Source organism: Octodon degus, unplaced genomic scaffold (assembly GCF_000260255.1).
Source record: "Octodon degus isolate 3935 unplaced genomic scaffold, OctDeg1.0 scaffold00177, whole genome shotgun sequence".
In the NCBI taxonomy this organism is placed as follows: domain Eukaryota; kingdom Metazoa; phylum Chordata; class Mammalia; order Rodentia; family Octodontidae; genus Octodon; species Octodon degus.
In genome coordinates this window covers 1,421,239-1,445,436 of record NW_004524753.1, presented here as the reverse complement: position 1 = coordinate 1,445,436, position 24,198 = coordinate 1,421,239, and the positions used below count along the sequence as shown (strand labels likewise).

General features: G+C 41.3%; 1 protein-coding gene across 1 annotated transcript in view; it reads right to left on the bottom strand.

Moving 5' to 3' along the window:
- Arhgef28 (Rho guanine nucleotide exchange factor 28) overlaps positions 1-24,198 on the bottom strand; it is a 345,634-nt gene that overhangs the window by 62,590 nt on the left and 258,846 nt on the right. The window contains 11 exon segments of the mRNA XM_023703652.1: positions 865-1,119; positions 4,537-4,654; positions 6,046-6,168; positions 10,253-10,500; positions 10,950-11,090; positions 12,612-12,742; positions 12,830-12,974; positions 15,041-15,089; positions 16,018-16,073; positions 22,865-22,997; positions 23,458-23,581. Coding sequence (XP_023559420.1) covers positions 865-1,119; positions 4,537-4,654; positions 6,046-6,168; positions 10,253-10,500; positions 10,950-11,090; positions 12,612-12,742; positions 12,830-12,974; positions 15,041-15,089; positions 16,018-16,073; positions 22,865-22,997; positions 23,458-23,581 — 1,523 coding nt within the window.

Here is a 24,198-nt window from a genome sequence, read left to right as displayed (position 1 = left end):
AAAAAAATAAAAATAAAAAAGCTTGAGTCTGGCAAGGTACTACCTACAGATCCACCCTTAAGAACTGAAATAAACTGTTTCAGACTCTAACCACATTAACAGAGTCCAGGTGACACCCTCAGTGGAGAGCACCACGGAGAAAGTGCTTATATGGTGCCAGCGTGCACGCAGATGCCTGACACAAACACAAAGACGATATTGGCAGGGTTTTCCCTGGTCCGACAAGCCTAGGCTGCCTTCATGCACTGCAGACCCCGGCTGGGTAGGGGCACTGCTCTGCCATCGACACACCACACCTGCCAGAAGAGCACCTCCATGCCCACAATTAGCAGAACTCTCTGTGCTTTGATTTAGACAGCAATCGTGCAGATTCGTAAAAGCACGTAGGAAAGGGTTGGCTCAGAGCAGCGAACTTCCTTCAGAGATCTGTACCACCAGCCACATTTGCCTGGGGAAGTTCCCAATTTGCCTGCTGAATTTCACAGTTTACACTTTCTCCCAAAAAACCAAGGGTGTGTCTGTCTGCTTGCAAGTTGGACCTTCTTGTTTTTAACAATCCAGTGAGATAGCTCAGCTAAGTTCCTGCTCAGGCAAGCGCAGGGACAGGGGTTCGATCCCTGGCACCATGTGCTAAGCCAGCCCTGCCCCTGGGCTCACTAAACTGGCCACTGAGTCCAGGCATGGTGACACATGCCTGAAAGCCCAGCACTGGGGAGGCTAAGACAGGAGGATCACTATGAGTCCGAGCTACATAGTGAGACCCTGTACCAAATGCATTAAAAAAAAAAAAAAAAAAAAAAAAAAAATTCCATCCTCTGATGAGTGGATAAGGTAGGAGAACTGGCTCATTTGGAGCGGTGGTACCTTTGAAGCGACCTGTCGCAGTTTTCCAGTAAACAAGGCCATCGTGAAGTAGTGTCCTTTCTTTGCTGATCAGAGTCTGCTTTCTAAACACATGGCCATTCTTGAGCTTCGTGTATGCTTTGTTTTCGATCTTATTCAGGATCTCAAGCCATTTTTGTTTTTTCTCATATTCGCTGACTTTTAGATCCACAGCTGCAATCATATCTTTAATGAGGCAAAGAGCATTGCATAAGTCTTTATGTTCTTCCGTTCTTTCTGCATGGGAAGAAGAAGAAAGAAAGAACACCATACAATAAGCCCAGGGGCAAGAGAACACATTTTGTATTTGGTTTTTAGATTTAGTGAAATCCACATAGCAGAAATCCCATGAGAAAAATGTTAGATTAAATTCACACTTGTATATCTGCCTTACCCACGTGCCAAAGAAGAACCATTAAAATATTTATTATAGAATATTTGCATCAGTAGATGTGACTTCATTGACAGTATGGTATTGGAGTTTTAAGGCTGAGCATGACATTTCCCCTGCAGCGGGGAACGTGACCCAAATTAAGGTGCTCCCTCCCTCCCAGGCACAGGCTACCAAGTAACTCCCGCAAACAGCTTCTGAAGACTGACCCAGCTGTGCAGCCACAGGGTGGTGGGTGGTCTGGAGAAGCCTTGGACCCTGCTGCCTTCCTGGGTTCCTTCTTCCATGAAAATATTCAATGCTATACATGATAGCCATATTAGCAAAGACATGCATATATTCATATCATAGTTAATATGTTTCTTTGATGTAACATTTTATTCTTTTGCCTTCTGATTGTGATAAAATTGAAATATTTTCAAGGGACCACAACACTGCAAAATGGGTAAGTAAGCCATGCTGAAAAAACAGAGTAACCAAGTCTAGTGGTTAGTCCTTAAAATAGAGGCCACTTGCTCTCCTGCCTGAATTACCTTAAGAAAAGACCCTAGCAGAGTTTCTGCAACAGCACCCAAAAACTCCAGATGCAAGAGAATTTCACAATTGTTTCCTAGGTGATGATGAAGGTCACCTAGTTGGTATCCACCGAGATGATGGGAAGCAAATACACTAAAGGAAAGAGAAGAAAAACTGAGAGAGAATCCAGGGGTTCTCCGGAGTGCGGAGTCACAGAAACACATTCTTAGAAGGAGTCCAGCCAAATGGGGATCTGTCCTCCAAAGGGTCTAAACATTTCCGAGTCCAAATATCTTCACAGATTTGTGAGGCTCTCCTTAGAAAACCCTAAGGAACAGATCCTGACCTGCAACTGTGCAAGGAAGATTCTCTCTCTGCTCATCAAAAAATGTGCCTCATGGCCTGGCCACAGCTCCACAAAGCTGCTTGCTCTGAAAAGCATCTCATTTCCAATGAGCCTACTTCATCTCTAGGCAAGCTGAATACAGAGAATGGAACTTCAGTCACAGGGCAACATGGGTAAGGCCAGGAGAAGGCTCAATGTCGTTGGACAGTGTCCTCGGGTGGTGTCTTGCAATGCCTGGCCCCTCAAAGTGGAGCAGCATCAGCTTTCCACTGGATCCTGGTCAGAAATGCTGGCCCTGCCCACACCCCTACCCCTGCACCCTCAAGAGTGCATGCAGACAAGGTCTCCAGGAGGAGGGGATGGCTAACAAGGCCTGAGGAATGCAGTGGTACAGAAGTCATGAGCGCCAACATCCCAGAAGTCCAAGAGAGACTGCACATCGGTACGGGCTGCTCTGAGGAGGGGTGTCCCTCGGCCACTGTGGACTATGCTGGGGGGACCGCGACACTTCCAGCTTTTGACAGAAGGGATTCTACAGCTGCCAATCCTCTCAGTAGGGGTTTGGCACCCTGAATGAACTTGAAGTAGTAGCAAGAGTTGCTTAATACAATCTGACAGATTTTAGTCCTGGAATTGAGGTGGTAAACCTCACAGAGAGAATGTAAACATGATATGAACTGAAAAGCCTCGACATTGCTTTCATTATTCTGCTGAGGAAAAAAAAAAATAGGAAGCTCTTCTTTTAATATTATTTTTGCATTCTCCTGTGTGTTAAATGACACAGAACGATGAAATGGGCCGTGAGGAGCAGATGCCACCACCTTTGCTTGGCCTTACTTCTAAATCTGACTTTAAAAAAAAAAACGGAAAGAGTAAATTAGGCATGTTATCTAGACCCCTTCCAAGAAAGAGTGCTGGCAGATGAGTCTTTTTTTTTTTTTTTTTTTGCAGAACCAGGGATTGAACTCGGGCCCTTGTGCTTGCCAGGGAAGCACTTATTCCACTGAGCCATCTCCCCGGCCCCATATGAGTCTTGTAGGGTGGAGATTTATGATCTTGATGCCATTTTAATGATCTTGAAATGAAGTGATAATAATAATGGCAAAAACAACAATAGCAAAGACCCAGTGTGCACTTACAAACACTTTGCTCATAGCAAGCTCTGTACTGGGCATTTTCTGACACAATCTCATTTAATCCTGTGATTCTCATCTCTAGGCTAAGATTATTATTATTTCTACTTTGTCATAGGGAAAACCGAAGCTCAGTTTATTAATCTGCCCAACTATGGAGGAGCAGAACCAAATATACACAATGACAACGCAGCTACACACAATGTCAAGACTATTGCCCTTGCTGGCATAACACACTACCATCCTAAGAATGTTTTAATCAAGATCAATAAGTTAGCTAGAGGATTAGATGTTTGCATTTATTCACCCATTGTAGCATCATGAATTTACTGACTGATAGATATTGCATTAGGCATTGAAGATCTAGCTATCAACCAGACAGACACTGGCCTCATAAATCCTACAAGGAGCCCACAGTCCAGTCATATGAATAGTTCTTAAAAGATGCTCAATCTTGTACAGCAATTAACCACTGGGAGGAAAGTATGCAATGTATTAATTATTGAAACTGTCTTACCAATTTGGTTTGAAACTGTCTCATTGCTATTTGTTTCTCAATAAAATTATGGGGAAAAAAAAAAGATGCTCAAATGTTACTCCTGGAACTTGATTAATTGATGGGACTAGAATAACTCTTTTTCATACAACAGTCTCAGGCTGATAATTCATTGCTTGGGAGAGCTGACATTTGGTGACATGACAACATCAATAGCATCACATCTGTCTCATCGGACTGCTAAGAAAGTAACAAGTAGAGGAGGTATTAAAAAGGTTCCGATATGTGAAAAGGCAAGATCAACGATGGAAGAAGCTTGCTTGGTTTGGGCCACTTACAGGAATTCAGACTATTTAGAAAGCTGTATTACAAAAGATAATTTCTCAAAGTAAATCCCGAATCTAGGACCTTAACAGTTTCCAAATATTAGAAATATTGACTAGTCAGAGGACACAAACATTATTAGTATTCAACCTACCTTAGCTATGTCTAAGGGATTTTTTGTTTGTTTTTTGTTTTGTTTTGTCTTGCCTTGTTTTGTTTTGTTTTGGGCTGTGCAAGGTCTCACTACACAGCTCAGACTCACAGTGGTCCTCCTGATGTGTGCCTCCCTAGTGTGGGGATTACAGGCGTGCACCACCACGCCTGGACTCTGTCACCCATTCAGCACGCCTGGGGGCAGGGCCGGCGTGGCCTGTGTTGCCAGGGATCCATGTTGGCTATGTTTAAAACTGACAAGAAAGGCAAATATTGGCCAGGGGTCGTCACTTACCTTTTGTGTATTGCAGCACTCTTTCCACCAAAACAGGGTATTTTGTAATGCGCTGAGTGACCAGAAGGATACACTCTGGGATTCCTCGGCGCCGGGCCAAAAGATTGCTATTCTGGAGCTTAAAAGTAAATACATTTTTATATACACAAATTCTTATTCGTATGTACTTTTTATGTGTAAATGTAATAAAATAAAGAAAAATTTATTCTGAAGTGGGAATAGTAACAGTTGATATGACATTAGAAATGGTACACATAACAGGTATTCAAGCATGATTTTTGTATTACACATTGCTGTAATACAATCTCCAACAATACAGTTCTTTTCAGAGCTAACATCATTGATTAAAAGCTGATGCTTTTATCCTCACTAAATGTTATACTTTGTTGTTAATTTCAATATTTCAAAACTCCAAGATCTTAAGAAATTGCAAGTTACTCCGATGTATTTGTAATTAACTCCAAAACTGAGCATATTATCAGAAATCATGAATAACATTTCTTTTTGAGGAATAATTAGAAATCAAATCTAATTTTTTTTTTTTTTTTTTTTTTTTGGTGGAACCAGGGATTGAGCTCAAGCCCTTGCGCTTGCCAGGCAAGCGCTTATTCTGCTGAGCCATCTCCCCGGCCCCAAAATCTAATCTTCAGTATGAGTTTGCAGTTTGCTATTTGTTTGGCCAGGATGACTTTGGTCACATTTGTTATTACGCATTATAGTACGCAAAGTGCTGGCCAGGTGGGGCATCTTTTTGCTGAAATTCCAAAATATTCCTTAAGATTTTACATCCTGAACACACACGGATATGCAGAGAGAGAGACAGAAAGGACATGGTAGCATTCTTAAAATGTTAGGTAGAATTTAGAAATCAGATAGTATGATAAGACAAATTTCTTCCACAAATAAACTGGAAAGGGGAAAAAAATGAAAAAGAATATTCAATTTAAAGGAGATTTAAGAGATGGTCACCATATATAGTACATGAATCTTGTAAAAGCCTAATTGAAGGAATGTAATGTCGTGAGTTAAACACTGAGATTTGAGGGCATCAAAGATTATTGCTAATTCATTTAGATATAAAGTACAGACTCTTCAGAGATGTATATTACAGATGAAACCATAAGAGGCCAAGGACTTGCTTCTAATTTTAAAGCAAATACCTGAAACTAATTTGAAAGAGGTTGGGTGGAATGTATATTTGCTTTCACTTTGGTTTCTCGGCTACAGAACTTGTCAGGGAGTGAAAACAGCTTCCCAGAATATTGTAAATCTTCGCAAAAGTTTAGAGGACATGATCCCACAGATATAAGATACCAAAGGAAAAGATTCTGGAGAAATACGTAACATAGAAAAGAGATTTTCTGTCTTTCCCACAAACTTACCACTTCCTTGTCTTTCCGTCAAAACCAAGAACCTAGATATGAAGCTTGTCTAAATCACACGAGACACAAGCATAAACTATTTCCCGTGCTGGTTGACCATTTTATAATCAAATTCTAAAATACTTGCCTTGATAAAATTCTGAAACTTTTTATTCTGCTGGAGTTCTTTAAAGAGGCTAACGGCTTCCTTATGATGGCTACAGAATTCACCATAGATCGTTTTCATTTTACTTGCATTTTCTTCTGAAAACTGAGAATAACATTTTAGTAATGGTTTATAAATGTAGTAGGTTTTAAACATAGAAAAGAACATGCAATTTTAATATATCTTAAAATATTCTTTGCAAAGTTAGAACAAACATGAAAGTTCTGAATACAGTTACTTCTCTTCCCCTGGGACTTTCAACTTTTTTTTTTCTGTATTTTAGGGAAGGGTCTACTGAGTGTTCAGGGTCTCACTACTAGACTGGACTCACAGTGATTCTCCTGTTTACAGCCTCTCAAGTGCTGGGATTACAGGCAGGCACCACCACGTACAGTCTCAATTACCATCTCAGCGTGTTCCGGGGCTGGGGCCAGCATGGTGGGCCAGAGGATCAAACCCCTGGACCCTGCACCTGTTTGCAGGCGCACTTTAATCCACTGAGCTATTTGGCCGGCCCTGCCAAGGGACTTTTAAAATGAACGTAAGGGGGCTGGGGAGATGGCTCAGTAGAATAAGCGCTTGCCTGGCAAGTTCAAGGGCCTGAGTGCAATCCCCGGTTCTGCAATAAATAAATAAATAAATAAATAAATAAATAAATAAATAAATACTTTAATATAAAGTAAAGTCATATTAATATGATGAGCTATAAAAGGCTCAAGTCAATAACTTCTGAGGACAACCCACTAATATTATAGACTGCTAAACAGTGTTAGATTGTTTAGCTGAATTCAAACACCTATAGTATTTAGATGCCAATAGAATATTCACCTCTGACAGACAATAAAAAAAGATACAAAGGAATGATCATTTTGTATTTATATATACAAAATAATTAGGATAAATTTACAGTTACTTTCACTTAATTCAAGGAGAAGAAAGAGGTGTACTAACAGTGTTTGGACAGAATATCCTGTCTGCTTCTAATACTATGGATAACCACTAAGAAGATAACAATGTACAGTGTATTGATTATCAAAACTGTCCTATTAATCAGCTGTGAAATTGTCTCATTCATATTTATTTCTCAATAAAAATTTTTTTTAATTTTTTAAAATTAAAATTACTTTTAAGATTTGCAGAGCTATCCTTTTAACTAGATTTTATAAAATAAATGTTATTGTATATTTTAAAAAATAAAAATAAAATGAACATAAAAGAAACTTGCTGAATGATGAGTCTACTTAGTAAGATTATATTATGATACAATATAATATACTATTATGCTAATCATCTATAGCCAAATGAAAAACATGGGATGTCCTCTATTATTCTTCCTTGGGGTTTTTTTTTTTCCTATAGTATCATCCTTCTGATTTGTATTTTAGATATTTTTATGCATTCAATGATCACACAACATGATAGATTTTTTTTTATTCATCATGATAGATTAAAAGGCCAACCTTCGCCAAGATGAAAGGAGAAAGATGAGGGCCAGAATGTCAATTCATTAACTGAAAAAGAGAGAAAGCCTGAACGCTTCAGTATAGCTGACCTGAGAAAAGTCTGCATAGAAAAATGTGCACAAGAAAAAAATCCTAGGAGTCACAGAATGGCACTGACAGAATTGGCAGACTTATCTGCAAGGTAAATTTTATATTATGAAAGCTCTACATCCACACTTTCATATAGATCACTGCCACAGACACTTCCATCCCTCCTTGAAAAGTATTTAAAATGTTCACCATCATCTCTGATAGTACCATCTTTGCTTACAGTTTTACCTATGTGTGGGGTCAGTAGGTCTCAAAAGATGATCCTTAAACCACTTACAGTTGCTTTTTAAAACTCTAACCAAACACGTATGGGACTTACATGCAGCAAACCACACAGGGACCGTGAAAGAACTCAAGGATCTAAGTAAGTGCAGAACTACACCACATGCCTGCACTGGAAAGCTCAACATAGCAAAAATATTGCTTCTCTACACTTTGATGCATAGGTTTAATGTAATTTTTTTAATCAAAATCCCAGCAAGAAGGCTGGGGAGATAGCTCAGTAGAATAAGCACTTGCCTGGCAAGCGTAAGGTCCTGAGTTCAATCCCCAGTCCCCCCCCAAAAAAAAAAAATCCCAGCAAGTATTTTTTATAAATATAGAAAATACTCTCCTAGAATGTATTTGGGTGGCAACAGAAATAAAGTATTGATATAATTTTTAGAAGAATAAAGAACTCCTTCAGATGGAGAGAAACAGAGACAGAGACAGAGACAGAGGAGAGACAGAGAAATTTAAGATTACATGGAAACAGACAGTGGGACAAAAAAGAAATAAGAATGTTCAACTGACTTTTGGCAAAGATAAAAACACAACTCAATGGAGAAATAATAGGCTTTCCAATAAAAAGTAGTGCTGGAACAGTTGGACATCCATACATCAAAAACAGAAATCAGAGGGGAGAAAAAAAAAAACCCTAAATTTAAATTTCATAGCATTTTCTTTTACAAAAAATCTGTGGAACACAGATTTAAATGTAAACTATAAACTTTTAGAAGAAAATGGGACAAATCTTTGAGCTCTATGGCTGGACCAGAAGTTCTCAGACTTAATACCAAAAGCAAAATCTTTTAGAGCAAAAGCTGATAAACCAGAGGATGAGAAGACACTGGGGAAGCAGCTACAAACCATACAATCCACAAAAACTAATCCCTAGGCTACATGAAGAAGTCCCAATGGCTTCCTTCCCTAGACATGAATCCTAGAGCCCTAGTGAGAGTAAGTCTGTCTTCTACCTCTTCAAGCCAGCATTTGTCTGGGAGACACCAGTGAGACAATCATAGCCCACTGGGGGATCACTGGTCCCCTCACACCAAAGAGTCTAAGCAGAATGTTTGCCAGGGGATTCACTCATGATGGTGACTCCTGATGGTGACTCCTGCAGGAGCACCAGGTCATCCAGCCGGGTCCTAAGACACACAGCAGTCCCTCACTGGCTCCTCGGAGCTCTCTGACATGGCTAACACTAATCAACATCAATCGACATCAAATAAAACCAGCCAAGTCCATCTGGCAACGATTTCATGAACTCCATTCTATTTCTTCACGGGGTTTTTTTTTTTTTAACATATATACATATTAATTTTATTGAGAAAGAAGTAGCAATGAGACATTTTCAAAGCAGGTTAGTAGGACAGTTACAATAATTAATACATTGTATATTGTTGTCTTTGTAGTAGTTATTCATAGTACAGGATGCAGACATGATATCTTCTCTAAACACTATTAGTTTACAACTTTCTTCTCATTGCACTAAGAGAAAGTAGCTGTATATCTATGCTAACTAGTTTGTATAATACTGTCAAAAGTTACAATCTGTTAGGGACTATATCTGGGTGTCCTCCCAAAGCCTTGTGTGAGCTACAGGTGGGGCTTTCAGAGGTGACTGAATCTTAGGCAGGTGAATATGGACTAAGGGTGTGTGACAACTAAATTAACCCATTGATTGGTTCAGCATTGTTCTGGATGTGGGTGATGGGAAGCCCTACCCTGGGTGTGGGTGGCACCAATCTATAGGCTTCTATCCTGGGTAGGATGTACAGGGAAAGGTGGAAGGCAGGCGGCTGCTGCTTGCTGCTTTCTGACTACCCTTGCCATGGACTGTTTCTTCTCTGAGATGTCCCCTCTGTCATGCCACCCTGCCTTGGAGCCTATCAATTAGAGATTGAAATTTCTACACAGTGTGAACCCAAATAAACCTTGCTGGGAGCCACTGAAGATGGAGATCAGTCAGATGTGTAAGGGCAGGGCAAGGCCACAGTGCCTAAAGCAGTCAAGCTCTCTCAGTCTTGAAAAAAGCATCCTGTTTAATCAATGTCAGTTATTAGTCAGTAGGCAACCCTGTAAGCAAAGTTCGTATTGAACTTTGAAACAAACTTTGCAAAGGTATAAATAAGTGCCCATACTATTATTCTTGGGGTCCTTTGCCAATCAGGCAAATGGGTCTCCACCTGACCCAGCTCTTGTTTTCTTGTCTATCTCTTCTTCATTTCCACTGCTGTTTCTCCCCAGGGTGCACCAACAACACTCTCCTCCTCTAACTTGAGAGTGTCAGGTATTTTGTCTCAGCAATGAGAAAAGTAACCAAACAATGAACTTTGAGGTTAGTGAAGGCAAGGGCTTCAAGCCCTCCTTACCTGCTGTACCAGAATATCTCCAATCCGGTTGATCACAAAATTCCTGTCATTCCCAGCACAAGACTCCTGCTTGCGCTCCTTCATGCTGTAGAAAAAGTGCCTGTGGATTTCAAGCAACTCGTCCAAGCAGGGGAAAATCCTATCCACGGTGCTGTGGTCCAGCTGCAGCTCCTCCTTCATGCCTTTCCTGAAGATCTCAGACATGATGCACAGGGTCTGGATGTGATGCATCTCTGTCTGCATTAGCTCTGAAACGTGTGAGCAGACACATGAATGTCCCTATGGACTAGATTAGCATTCACCCTGCTACAGAAATACAAGAGATGGAACATGCAGAGATGACAGAGGATGGCTGTTGGTGTCAGAAAGCCCGGTGTTCCTGCAGAGTCCTTCGTCTCCTCTTCCTCCCTGTTTCTCTATTTAAGAGGAAGAGACTTCTTCCTACTTGTGGAGTCGAAGTATGTAAACAGAGTCGCATAGTACCCCACGTAAGCCCCAGGCCAACATTTCGAACCTGAGTGTCATTATCTCTGCTACGATACAGATGGAGAGACTGAGGTAAAGTGGATGAGACAAACTGGCTGTGGCCAGGCAACTAGCGCAGAGCAACAACTCTGAAACTAGGTCTGTGTGACTTCGCATGTCACCTTCTACCCACCACTCTGCTTCAGTCCCAGGGAACACTGGAAATACTTACCAAAAATGACATCTTGCCTTTTGATGACATCCTTCTCCTGACTGTTGCAAAACGAGGGGTCCACCACCATGCTCCACGACTCTGCTTCAAACTCCTGGGCCTCACTGCTGAGGTCGCTCCACACGGACGAGTCCATGACATCTGACGCGTGTGAAAAACGAAGGCCGGAAGGACAGTCAGACACAGAACAACAGAGCTTTCTAGTACCATGTTCACAGCTTTCACACGCTCACCACACCTATGGGGACAGAGACAACCTGGCCCAAATGCACACGCTTGTGGAGCTGGAATAGCTGAATGATAAAATGGTCCAGATCTGGACAGCTTTTGTGAAAGTGAAGAAGCAGCCTATGTGGCCACTAACAGATATGAAAATGTGGAATATACCATGCTTTTCTGAAATTAAGACCTAACTGAAAAAGTGATCCACCTTGCAAACTAGAGATCAGAACTGCCAACCCCGATTGGCCTATCCTGGCCCTAGCTGCCTTACCGAGGAGACTCTGAGCAAGGGAATAATGAGGGCAGACATCACTAGGTACTGAAAACATGTACCAATAAAACAGAACTAATATAATACGTAGTAAGAAAAACAATAAATAGGGACTGTGTATATGGGGGAAGAAAAGAGACCTTACAGGGATATCGCTCAGTGGCACAGGGCTTCCCCAGCAAGCCTCAGGTTACGAGTTTGGATTCCCAGTACCAAAAAAAAGACAGAGAGAGAGAGCGAGACCTTAAGGTTCTTTTGTTAGTTTCGGCTTCCTCTCCTTCACTCCTATTTTAGGGAAGCTTTAGCCAGCACAATGCATTCATGGACTCTCGCTCCCCACTTGCTTTGCTCCAGGTTCTTCTGCCTGCTTTCTCAAATCTAAACTTTGAGCTGGTCCCATTGATTTGCACTGGAGTTGGCAAACCACACAGCAGAACTTAAGGATTTAAATCACAAGAGAGTGCAGATTTTTCTGGCAGAATTAGACACGCAAATGCAAATGCCCTTCAGGAAAACCAAATCCTCTTCCCCCTGAACTGCGCTCATGAGACAGATTCAAGCTCCCAGCAGCGAAAGGGGGCAGACAGCAGACTGAAAGCAGCAGGTTTTGGAGCCAGAGTCCTCCCTTTCTTCTTCCACTTGGTTTTCTTTCATTTGTTGATACAAGTTGGATATGAAAAGCAACTCCCCACATTAAATTCCATCCCACATAATATACTTTCACAATGCTTTTATTCCCCTAGAAGTAGGAGGTAACAAATGGGGTGAACCACTGTTCTCAGAAATCTAGGCAAAACTGGTCTTCATCAATTAAAGTTCATATTTTAATAAAGGGTCCCATTCTGGTCTATCAATCCCTGTAAAATCTTTTTTTCTCAATAATGAACACACAATTCTTTCATTCCTTTCACTGATCACAACCCTGTTCTCTTGGAACTATGTCCACTTAAAAGTTATATCTCGTCTCCTGGATTACTCTCTGCTTGTTTCTTTAAGGATAGAGTTCTCTTTCTTTTTAAGAGTAGAGCCTATGCCAAATGGACTCCATAAGGCACACCTCTTTCATATGGAACAAAAGAATGTGCTTCGGTCTTTCTTCCCTTAGAAAATATTCATTTCAGCAAAAGCTCACAGAAACATAAGTAAATGTAAACACATCTTCTCCTCACCTTCCATTATGAAAGTCTCCATGGAGGAAGAAGAGCCTATGGACTGCAGCAGCTCATCAGAGTGAGACCTGCTTCTCCAGTTGTTGTTCCCATCACCCTCAGACTCCAAGGATGTGGCTGACCTCCTGAGGCTGGGAGGGAGGGAGGAAAGAGGGCTTAGCACCAGCAGCCTCTCTGAGCCATGAGGCTCGAATACCACACTGAGCCTATGGACTTACCTTTCCAGGGCAGTACTTGGAACACTTCTGGATAGCAGCGGGACCTGCCCCGCAGATTCCTTCCTCTGAGCTGGGAGTCCAACAGGCATGGAAGATGAGGAGTGTGAGGAGAGGCCAGACAGTGGGATGTCTCTAGCTGAAGAACCTGGAAATCAGAGTGGGACCTGCATGTGGTTCTCACAGGGGACAGTAATTACAAGTGAGAAAAGTCCCTTCAAAGCCAGATGTTAAGTCCTCAAATAGCCAATTCTAATATGTCGCATGCCCAACCCTAAAACTGGTCTCCCTACCACAAGCTGATACTTGCTTTAAACGTCCCTTCCTTCCAAAGCGTCCTGACACCTGTGTGGCAGGCCTGTTTCCACCTCCACCTGGGAATTGCAGGTGTTTGGGACAAGACAGCAAACAAGGAAATGGTATGGGGAAACACTGACCAGCTTTCCCATAAACCACTGCTTGTACTCCTCAGAGGTAGCTTTAAATAGATTCAAGGTGTCATTAGCACTGTTACTAGAGCACACATGGCGAGTGTAAACAAGCGGGCACAGGGAGCACAAGTCACAAGAATGGAATGAAGTGATGCTGAGAATCTATTCTTCATGTTAAAAAAACCTCAGGCCAGAGACACCTGTAAACCCAACTGAGAACAGACTAGAGCTCCCCTACTTGTCTGGTCAGCTTTAAAATGTTCTGGGCATTGATACGTTTATATTTGATGCATAATATCAATGACTCCCAGAAAATATTTCAGTACCAGAATATTACAGCTACCACATCCATGTTCCTCAGCAAAAGGGGGAAATACTTACACACATCACAGGGTAGTGCAAAGGATTTTAACTATGTGTGAGACGTTCTTATGACGCCCAAGGAAAGAGGAAAATTACATGGTGTTTAACCCATCCTATGATGCTTTTTATTTTCATATCTAACCTCTTGAAATTCAGAGGTATTTCATAACTGATGTCAAGAGACTTCTAAGGCCAAGATAAGAGAACAAGGGTGTGACAGCTGTTACTAGCTAAAGAACTTAACGTTCTATGTCATCACACACAGTAGTGTGTCAGTGTGACTCTGCATACCTAATTGTCCCAATGGAAGTATTTCTTCAAGTAGCAGTTGCACTTTATTACCACATTGCAATGGAAAGTGACCATGTTCTTAAAATTTCTGCTGCATGTCATGCAATGCCACTTCAGGTGGAAGAAACTGCAAATTCCCAGCAAGCACAGTCAGGTGTTAGAAATGCTAGCACTCTGCATTCTTGCATGTGATACAAAGAACTACTGAAGGTCACCGATTACTTACAAGGGAAACGTTTTTAGATTGCAGCAAAGTGTAAATAAAGAAAAAAAAAATCCCAGAAGCACCAACTTAAAAAACATACACAACCAAAATTCAACAGTATTTATGATTTCTCTGTTGTCCTAAGAGCGCTAAGGAGATTATAGGACACCAAAGCATCGAGTCACCATAGTATCGCACAACAGGGGCTAATAAGAATCCACAGTCTCCAGGGCTAGCTAGATAGCTCAGCGGACTAAGCGCCTGCTTAGGCAAGCGCCAGCACTGGGCTTCAATCCCCGGCACCACATGCAGCACTGGCCCTGCCACCAGGGCGTGCTGAACCAGAGACTGAGTCCAGGCCTGATGGTGTATGCCTGTAATCCCAGCACTGGAGAGGTTGAAAACAGGAGGATCACTATGAGTCTGAGCTGCAAAGTAAGATCCTGTACAAAATACACACACAAAAAAAACCACTATAGACTCCAAATATGATGATTTTTTACCAAAACTTGTGAATCTGAAGGAGAATGTAGCATTATTTGTCTACATAAATATGGGCTAGGAAAGCATAAAATTATGCACCCATCATGCAGTATCCCTTTTTAATCAAAGGTTAGTAAATCAATTGGGAATACTAGACAGTGCCTTAGAATTGAGGCAACATGGTAATACTTTCTCCTACAACCCTCCCTAACACAAAAGATCACACAGTAGTTCATACAGTGCAAAAGCTCTTAGGCTGGCATGAACATTGACATCCTCCTGATCCCATTCTGTAACTAAAAAGTATGCCAAACCTATATAGTAAAATAAGAAATAATTGGGCAAATCAGAAAACAAAAGGAGGGGATGTTTTTACAATGGAAAAATGTATGCTATGCATTAAAATTTTTAAAGTTCTTGTTATTTTTCCACATCACTCACTTCCAAGGATGGTCTGTGGCTTGTTCTTGTTGTATTTCTCTTGAAATTTCTGAAATTATTAGAAACATATCAAGTAAGATCAAAGCGCCACTGAACTAGAACAATGCACATGCAGCTACACAGGATTCTTATCCACACCATTTTTTGTTATTTCATTTATTTTACATGAAGAGTTCCCATGGATGCTGCCTTTCATTTTGCTCTATCTTTCACTACCCCTTATACCACCGAAGTACTGAAATGTCACCTCCAAAGGCAGCTCTCAACTCTGCTACCTGCCACACTATGTGTCTCAGTCAACACACAAGTTTATGACTCCATATTTCCCTGGGGAGGCATGTCCTGCACTTGCACATGCATTGTTGATAGAACCAGAGTAGACCAGATGCAGAGGCCTTCATCTGTGCAGCCTGACCTGGAGACAGGGCGCATTTCTTCCATCCTGTGACCTCCAGGTGGGGACCCAGAAGCACCAGTAAGCCCGAGAAACTTGTCAGAAACTCAGAGAGTGTGGTCCAGTCTGGGTTGCAACAGATTCTCCAGATCAATGGGGGCATTGGCTGACATTTGAGAATCATTGTTCTAATTTTTTTTTCTTTTTTCTTTTTTTTTTTTTTTTTTTGGAACCAGGGATTGAACTCAGTCCCCTGCACTTGCCAGACAAGCCCTTATTCTACTGAGCTATCTCCCTGGCCCCTAATTTTCATTTAAAATATTCAGGGTTTGTACTGGTAAGCGACACAGATCTCAACAGAAAGCCTAACCAACCCAAATGGCCAGATGAAGGCTTTCCCTCCATTGCTCTAGTTGTACAATTAAGTAAATAACCATCCAGGCTAAGCAGGTGTCACGTTATCAAGACAGTGATCACATTAGAAATTTAGGTAGCAATAAACTTGAGTTAGATCTCCAACAGTGAATACAAGCAAGAAAAAAGATAGACACATGTACTGATCAATGATCAGGAGATTGATTACCTTGATGCATGGAGGTAGGGAATCTTTACAGCCCTTATGAACATTTGCATTACAGTCTGAAATAAAGAGAAAAGATTCAGAAGCATTCATTTTATTCTGCTTTTGCTGGTCTTTAAAAATATTGTAACTGTTACAAATAGTTAGAAAGCCTAAGGAAAGACAAATACTTAAATCACACGTAGTTCCACCTGAGTGCAAGCACATTGTTGGAATTTTTATTTCCTCGGAGATATTTTTTATTTCCTGAAATTATTTTACCAGCCATGAACCCTGAAATGATACACAATACCCGTTTCTGTCTCTGCCTGCAAACTCACTTTCTATGGGATGCATTCTATGGTGAGGGAGTTCTGACACCTGGCTGAGCCCCAACCAGGTTGAATTCTAGGATCACAGAAAGAAAGACAGCAAGGCTTCAGGAGAGGGCAGGGAGGAATGAGCTACCAAACTCCAACAGCAGACTCTGATTAAGTAGCCATGGAAGGTAGCCACATTCAGTGAGAAAAGTTAGCCATTTGGTTGCCTATGTGTTATATCCTAAAGCAACTACATGGCTCCATCTCAGTGGAAAAAGGGAAGAGCAAGTTTCCTGTCCATCCTCCCACCACACACACCCAGGCTCTCAGTGCATATGCCATGTGAGAACTGCTTTCTACCAGGCCCATCTTTTCCTCTCCCCTTCTTGCCTCCATAGCTTGCCCTCATTCTACCCACTCATATGCTTCACCCCTGCCAGAGGACCCCAGGGTGTATCAGAAAATTCTTGAGAAGAAGCCTTTCCATGCACTAGAAGACCACATCATGGCAAATGGGCACCATCATGGATAAAAGCCAGTGATCATTTGCAATTTGGGTTCAAGGCCACACCCAAAACTGCCCACCGGCTGCAGGTCATTTCAGCCAACACCCAGGGGCCAAGAAGCAGGGTCAATGTGACTGTCAAAATCCAACAGCTCTTTCTACTCCTGAACAAGCAAATGAAAGGAAAATGAAAAGTGTACTCTATGAGATTCCATAGAACTAAGTTACAATGGAAACTCACAGGAATTATGAGATCCAAAAGCAGAAGAAAGGTGGAGATATTGAAACTATGTTTTCAATGAGAGATGGAAGGTAGGACTTCAATAGAATAGGACCAAAGACCATGAAGGGAGAACGGGATATGAAATAGGTCAACAGGATGAGAGGGAAATGGTGCTCTGTGAGAGAGGAGGGACTTCGAGAAGGCCAAGGGGAAGAGCTGACTGTAAGCCAAATTAAGGCAGATCTGGGTAACAGGAATATCAAAGCAGCGCTGTGAAATTAAACTTGAAAGATTCCCTCCAGAATGTGGCAAGGACAAAGGGTACAATTATAAAAGCGAAGATGTCACACAAAAAGACAGCTACCAGAGACCACATTTCTCCAAAAAATAAATGAGAAAAATAAGATCAGAAGCAATAGTGGTCAAAGCTACAATAGACAAAAATGTTGTACAGATGAAAAACGTCCCTCAAAGGACAGACCAAAAAGTCTCAGTGCTTTTTGAGAAAAATAGTTAAATGACTCCTATTCTATAGATAACATTCTGACAAAATTCAAATGATTAAAAATTTAAAAATTCCCAAGCATTTAATAAAAAAAAGGAGTCTATTAACAAAGGAGTGAAGCTAGATAAACCCCAGACTCTCCCCCCGCTATAATCCTAGGTGCCCCCCTGCCCCAAGTATATTGGCCCAATGTGGAGACAGGACCCCTGAAGATTTTGGTCCCAACTTTTATTTAGCTAAGTAAGCTGTCTCCTTTGTGTGAAAGAGGCAAAAATATACCCTCCGTTACAAAAGGTTTCAGAGATCAGATCAATTCTATTCTAGACTATGCCAAGCAGAATCAAAATGAAGGAATGAATAGCTTGGCTGTCATTTTTTTTAAAAAGAGCAAAAGTGACCAAGGAGACAAAGCAGCAAATCTAAAAATTCTAAGTAGAGACACAGCTGAAAAAAAAAAAAAAATCACGTTTTTCTTAAAATATAAAATTAGTTTTAAAAGATTAAACAAATATAGAAAAAGAATACAGTAATGATAATTAACAGAGGCTAGAGGAGAATTGTAAACATAAGGAAAATGAAAGAGCACTAAATTATTGGCTTTCCACAGCCTTAAAGCTATCATTAGTAGGTATTAAAAGAGCCTATCGGATCAAATCACATGAGAAGATAAAAGCAAGCAACACATGGTTCAAATAGCTGAGCCAGACATCAAGGAAAACAGCAAGAAACTATAAAAGACAGTTGGAAGCAGTGAAAATAACGTAAATAAGATAAACCCCTTGTTCTAAAGCAAGATCTTCCAGTTACAGTACAGCTTACCTCTGGGTAAATCAAAGACACACACCCCCAATTGAAACCACAGAAATAGATAAATGAAATACCAAGAAAGAAAAGAAAAGTGAAAAGGTAGAGTAAAATTCAATGCAAAGGACACTGAATTACATTAAGGAGTAATTTTATGTTGGTTAAAGTTAAATATGCAACGAAGGTAGAGATTTTGTAAGAGATAATGTAATATTCAAATAAACAGTTAAACCTACTTAAAAATAAGGAAAATTTTATTCTTGAAAAACTTAGCGGGCCTGGGGAGATGGCTCAGTAGAATAAGTGCTTCCCTGGCAAGCGCAAGGGCCTGAGTTCAATCCCCGGTTCCACAAAAAAAAAAAAAAAAGAAAAAGAAAAAAGAAAAGAAAAACTTAGCAACAAAAGTTTACCAAAGGAAAAAGAACCTAGGAAATGTAATATTTATATTGTCTGTTGCTCCATATTTCATGTTACTAAGATCAGAAATTTTAACATTCATAATTAAAACTAATAACACACTGATGGATTACCATTATCAACCTGCAACAACAGAGACTGCCCATGTTACACCCCATTTACTCAATGTAAAAACTTAAAATTTAAAAGCACAGCTTAAGTCACCAGTACCTATGTCAAAAGAAAAAAAATTGTAAACCTTAAAAATAATTTATTAAAAAGTTGTGGGTTGAAGAAAAACATCAAATGTACACTTCGACCCACAAATACTGATTCTGGAATTTAAAGGAATAATCAAAGATGTGGAACGGAATATGTTCATAGGAATGCTCACTTACCCTGTGAAAACTCAGGAGGAAACTTAAATGTACAATAAGAAATAACTAAACACATCTGAAACCACGATCAAATGAAATATTAACATTGTAAGTGGATGTAATATTTTTGTGGTTAGCAGGGACTTTGTCAAAATACTAACAGCAATTTTCTCTATGTGGTAAAATTTAAGATAAAGCTTTTCCTTAAGCTGTGTATTGCCTATGAATTCTAATACAGTTTTTAAAGTAATATCTGCTTTACTGTTTTTTTTTTTTTTAACTGCTTTAAATATACCTTAGGTACTTCCAAGAATTTCCAACTTCCACTGCAACCTTCATTATAATCCATTAACTCAGTATTAACTGATATCTGATTGAGGACAAAAGTTTCCTGTTCGGGGATCCCTGGCCCCAGTTTTGTCGGTCACGTACTAGCACAAGTGTCTAAGGGCCAGCTTCACAATGGCTGCTGGAAGAGCTACACAGAGCAACATATGACAAGCACCCTTAAAAGACTGGTCCTGCTCTAGTAGTGAAAATGTGGAGAGGTTATGTATAACCTGATTAAAGAGAATACAATAAAGTCTATACAGATCATAAAAATACCAGACAAGAATTTGACCACAGTATTCAAAATGGTTAGGATAGATACATAGCTACATTCTCTTAAGGAATAGAGGGATTTGTTCTAATGGTGTGTAAATAGGATATCATGTCCACATCTTGTACAGCAATTAACCATTAGGAAGAATGTATGCAATGTGTTAATTATTGAAACTCTCCTACCAATTTGGTTTGAAACTAACTCATTGCTATTTGTTTCTCAATAATATTATGGGGAAAAAAAGAATTTGACCACAGTGGTCAAGGAAGACCTCAAAGAAGAGGCAGAAGATTTGCATCTATGCCAGGAATGGAGAAAGCAGACAGAAGAGATTATCATAAACTAAACAGCAGGGATGGAAGGAACAGGCAGAGATGGGTGAGAATGCTCGGACCAGCAAGATTCAAGCTGTCTGCTGTTGTGGAGGAGGCAAGAGTGGAACCAGTGAGTAGGTCCCGGATGAGGAACCAGACCCACTAAAGAGCTTGGGTGTGGCTCGCCCAAGCAGAGAAGCCGGAGTTCACGTGAGCTGAAGAAAGTGGCATTTTACATGTCAGCAGCGGTATAGATTGCATCCTAGATGGTGGTTTAAAGACATGGCAGGAAGAAACTAATGCAGTTCAGGTGCAGCTGGCCACAGGGAGAGGGGAAAGGAAAAAGTGAATAAATGACACTGGAGGCATGGACAGAGGAAAGCAGATTCACAGGGACCAAAGTTTGTCCTGCACGCCACTATCTCAGGTGTGTAGTAAGGAGCGTGACATTCTGTGTATGGATTCTGAGGCTGGCCTGAGACATGTGGGCTTCAGAGACAATGGAGTCTTTGGATGAAGATGCCTGTATACAGCATCACTTAGGAACCAATATGCCTGTGGCAGTCTTAGTTCAGTGCTGTCATTATACTGTCACTCTCAAAAGTGACCCTACATGACACGGTCCTCCACCTCTAAACAGGCGGAAATGTGGAAGTAAAAGGGGTACAGGGATGAACCCTACGGGAAAGCATCTACACAGGGAAGATCATCCATATTTTAAAATATCCTATGTAGGCCTAGATACTTCGAAACAGTAAGGGGAAAATTAATAAAAGCCCTAGAACTCGGAAGGCACTTGGGATTAGGAAAAGAGGCCCAACAGGCAGGAACACAGAACAGCCATGTGCCGGGGAGAGGAGAAAAGGGGCTGCTGAAGAAGACGTCAGCCTGAGGCTGGAGGAAAGGCTGCCTGGGTCAACCAGAGAGTGACCCAAGCTTTCCCTAAGCTGGGTTTCTGTTAGGTAGGACAGCGGCCAAAACACAAATGCTTAGTGAAGAAGGATCGGAGCAGAACAGCACACAGTGAATGGAGAATTAAGAGCTAAAGTATAGGCAAAAAGATCTTGGTTGTGGCTGGAGGTACATACAGCTGAAGGGATACAGACCTACGGAAACAGTGAGACGACAAGCTATGAAACACACACACACACCATGCCGACGACCTGACTGCTGAAATGTGGGCCGCCAGGAACAACCACAAACAATACTTACAGCAAATTTCTAAAAAATTTACCAAATGAAGAACTTGTGACTCAGTGCTCCAGTGTTTGCATAGCATGCCTGAGGCCCTGAGATTGACTCTCAGCACGTGCGCACACACACACACACACACACACACACACGCATGCACGCATGCACACATGCACACGAAAATTAAATCACATCTGAATGGTATGGTGCTAATTTCAGATCCCATAAAAGAAAAAAATCTTCAGGGGAAGCCAAGGTCAAGCATGCAATAAAGTTGACAACATTAATGACAGCACCAGTCTACTGGCCTTTAATGCCAGAACAACAGCCAATCATCAATGCCATAGGCAGCCAGTATGTTCATCAGATACACAACTATAAGCGCGCTGAAATTCTTCAATGTTTTAAGTTGGGGGTACTGTACGAACGCCTTCTGCTCTGCATTCCTGTTTGTGATCCCATCCTGCCTCCCAAACATTCCCCCCAATTACAGCTGCCAATCAGTGCTGTGAAATCCAATGCCTACGCATGAATTCTTTGTCTCTGAATTATTCTTTGATTCAACAAATATTTGCTAAGCACTTGCTCTAAGGAATTGCTCAGGCTACCGTGGGCACAGCAGAGAACACGTCCAACAAAGGCAGATCCAGGCTGATGGAACTTATGAGGAAGGTAGCCAATCAAATTCATAGGTACAGTGTGTAGTAAATTAGACGGTGGCAAATACACTGGGGAGGAAATAAAGGGAAGAAATAAAGGGCAAGCCAGGAAGGTGACCAGGAAAGCCTCCCTCTGAAGGTGCTGATGCAGTGATCCATGTGGCCAGCTGTGCAAAGGTTTCTGCAGGCAGAGAGGATGCTCAGGGACACTTGGACAGGAGCACTCCTGGCATGTTGGAAGAACAGCAAAGACACCAGTGTGGCCAGAGAAGAGGCAATAAGGGGGAGGAGGAAGACAGAGCAGTCCCCATGGGGCCTTGCAGCTACAGTAAAGTTTGGTCTCCTCTTGGAAGACACAGGGAGCCACTGAAAGGCCTGGAATTCGGAGATCTATGACTTAACGAACACATGCAAGCAGATGCTTTGAGAACACACTTTAGTGGGTTGAAGAACAAGGACACCAACTGGAATGAAGGTGAAGTAGTAAATTAGACCAGCTAGATGTAAGCAGAGGGGATAAGAGAAAGGTTCTGTATACATTTTGAAGATAGCACCAAAAGGATTACACAGGGCCAGATGTAGAATGTGCAAGAAAGGAGGTATACACAAATACTCCAGTGTCTGGCATGACTGTTTGGCTGGAATGACAGAGCTGTCATTATCTGAGAGCATCAGCTTATAGATGCCACGGGGGGTGATTAAGGGTTCAGTCTGAGACCTGTAACAGTGGCAATGCTACACAGACATCTAATTGACTGTAACAGCAGAGAAGCAGACAGGCCTGGGGCACAGGGCTACTATCCATCATGGACACAAAGCCCTAACTCTATCCAGTATCAGCCACTGCACCATACATTGTTCCAAATACATTCACAGCACTACACAGCAAGTTTACAAAAATGTGGCTAGCAAGAGCCTAGCTTCAGGGATCTGGTTGGAGAAACAAAAGCCATTAGTAAGCCCAAGAACTTACTAGAACACTGGAGTGACTCCTTCCCCAGGAGTGTCTTATCACATGCCACACACTGCAGAACACCAGACAGTGTTCCCGGAACAAACTGATGTCGATTCGGCTTCTCCTTGTCTTTGGCATCCTTGTTTTTCATCTTCAGAAACAGCGGCAGCGGCAGAAAGGTAGAGGGAAATAGAAAAGGGGAAATGAATGAGCCAATCTTTTTTTTTTTTTTTTTTGCAGAACCAGGGATTAAACTCAGGCCCTCTACTGAGCTATCTCCCCAGCCCCTCCAATCGTCTTACAGAAGCCTTAAGAGCCAACAAACTCTCTCCCTTTCCTTCGGAAACATCAGGCCTGCACATCAAGGAGCAAGGCAATTGCAAAGCACTGAACTGCCCCCCAAGTGGTGGCTATCCTACTATTTCCAATGAGTTGGACAATAGTCACAAAAAAAAGATATATTCGATCTAAGGTAAAACACAATCTAAAATACTATCTAAGGTATAGATTAAATCTAAGGAAAGTGATTTTAAAGAAAAGTGGAAATCATATAGGTCTCTGAAATGAAACCATCTATGCTTCCTAGGAATTAAGGTGAACATCTTAATTACCTTGGATTTATTCCGAGGGCTGGTCATCCTATTCATGAGGAAACTAAACGTTCGACTCACTTTATGTTTTTCAGACTCTGATTTCGCAGGGATGATGAATTTATCCCATTCTTCCTCTTCAATTCTATAAAAAAGAATCTGTTAGCACAGCTTACCAGAAGGAAAAAAAAACAAACAAACAAACAAAAAAAAAACGAGTGTATATATGATGTTATATAGGCATATATGTATTTATCAATGGGTGTTTTTTTCAGGTTTTCATGATTGCTCTGAATAGAAAGGTAGAAACTATAAAAATGTATCTTGTACATTCAGAGGAATGAGCAGACAAATATACCTGTGATTGAGGAATTATTTCAGAGCTTTAACAAGGTGGTAGAAATGGGTATTCAGCATGTAGCACTTTCAACTTTTTTTGTACTCCTGAAAACTTTTTATACTACAATATTTTTGACTGTTTCCTTTTTATTTTTTAAAGAGAATATATTGTCTCCTTAGTGTAAGAACCTGAAAGAGGAGTGAGACGACCTGGGGCCGTGGGATCCTGAATAGACCCAGAGCCCAGGCCCAGCGAGTGAGTGAGACGACCCGGGGCCTACCAGAGCCCACCAGGGCCCATGGATCTTCATTCGACCCAGTGTGCAAGCCCAGAAAGGAACCCTTCAGCAGAACTCTCTGCAAAGAGGCTAGACGCAAGACCCACCCAGCTGATTCAGGAGCAGAACATCTTGCCAGAGAGAC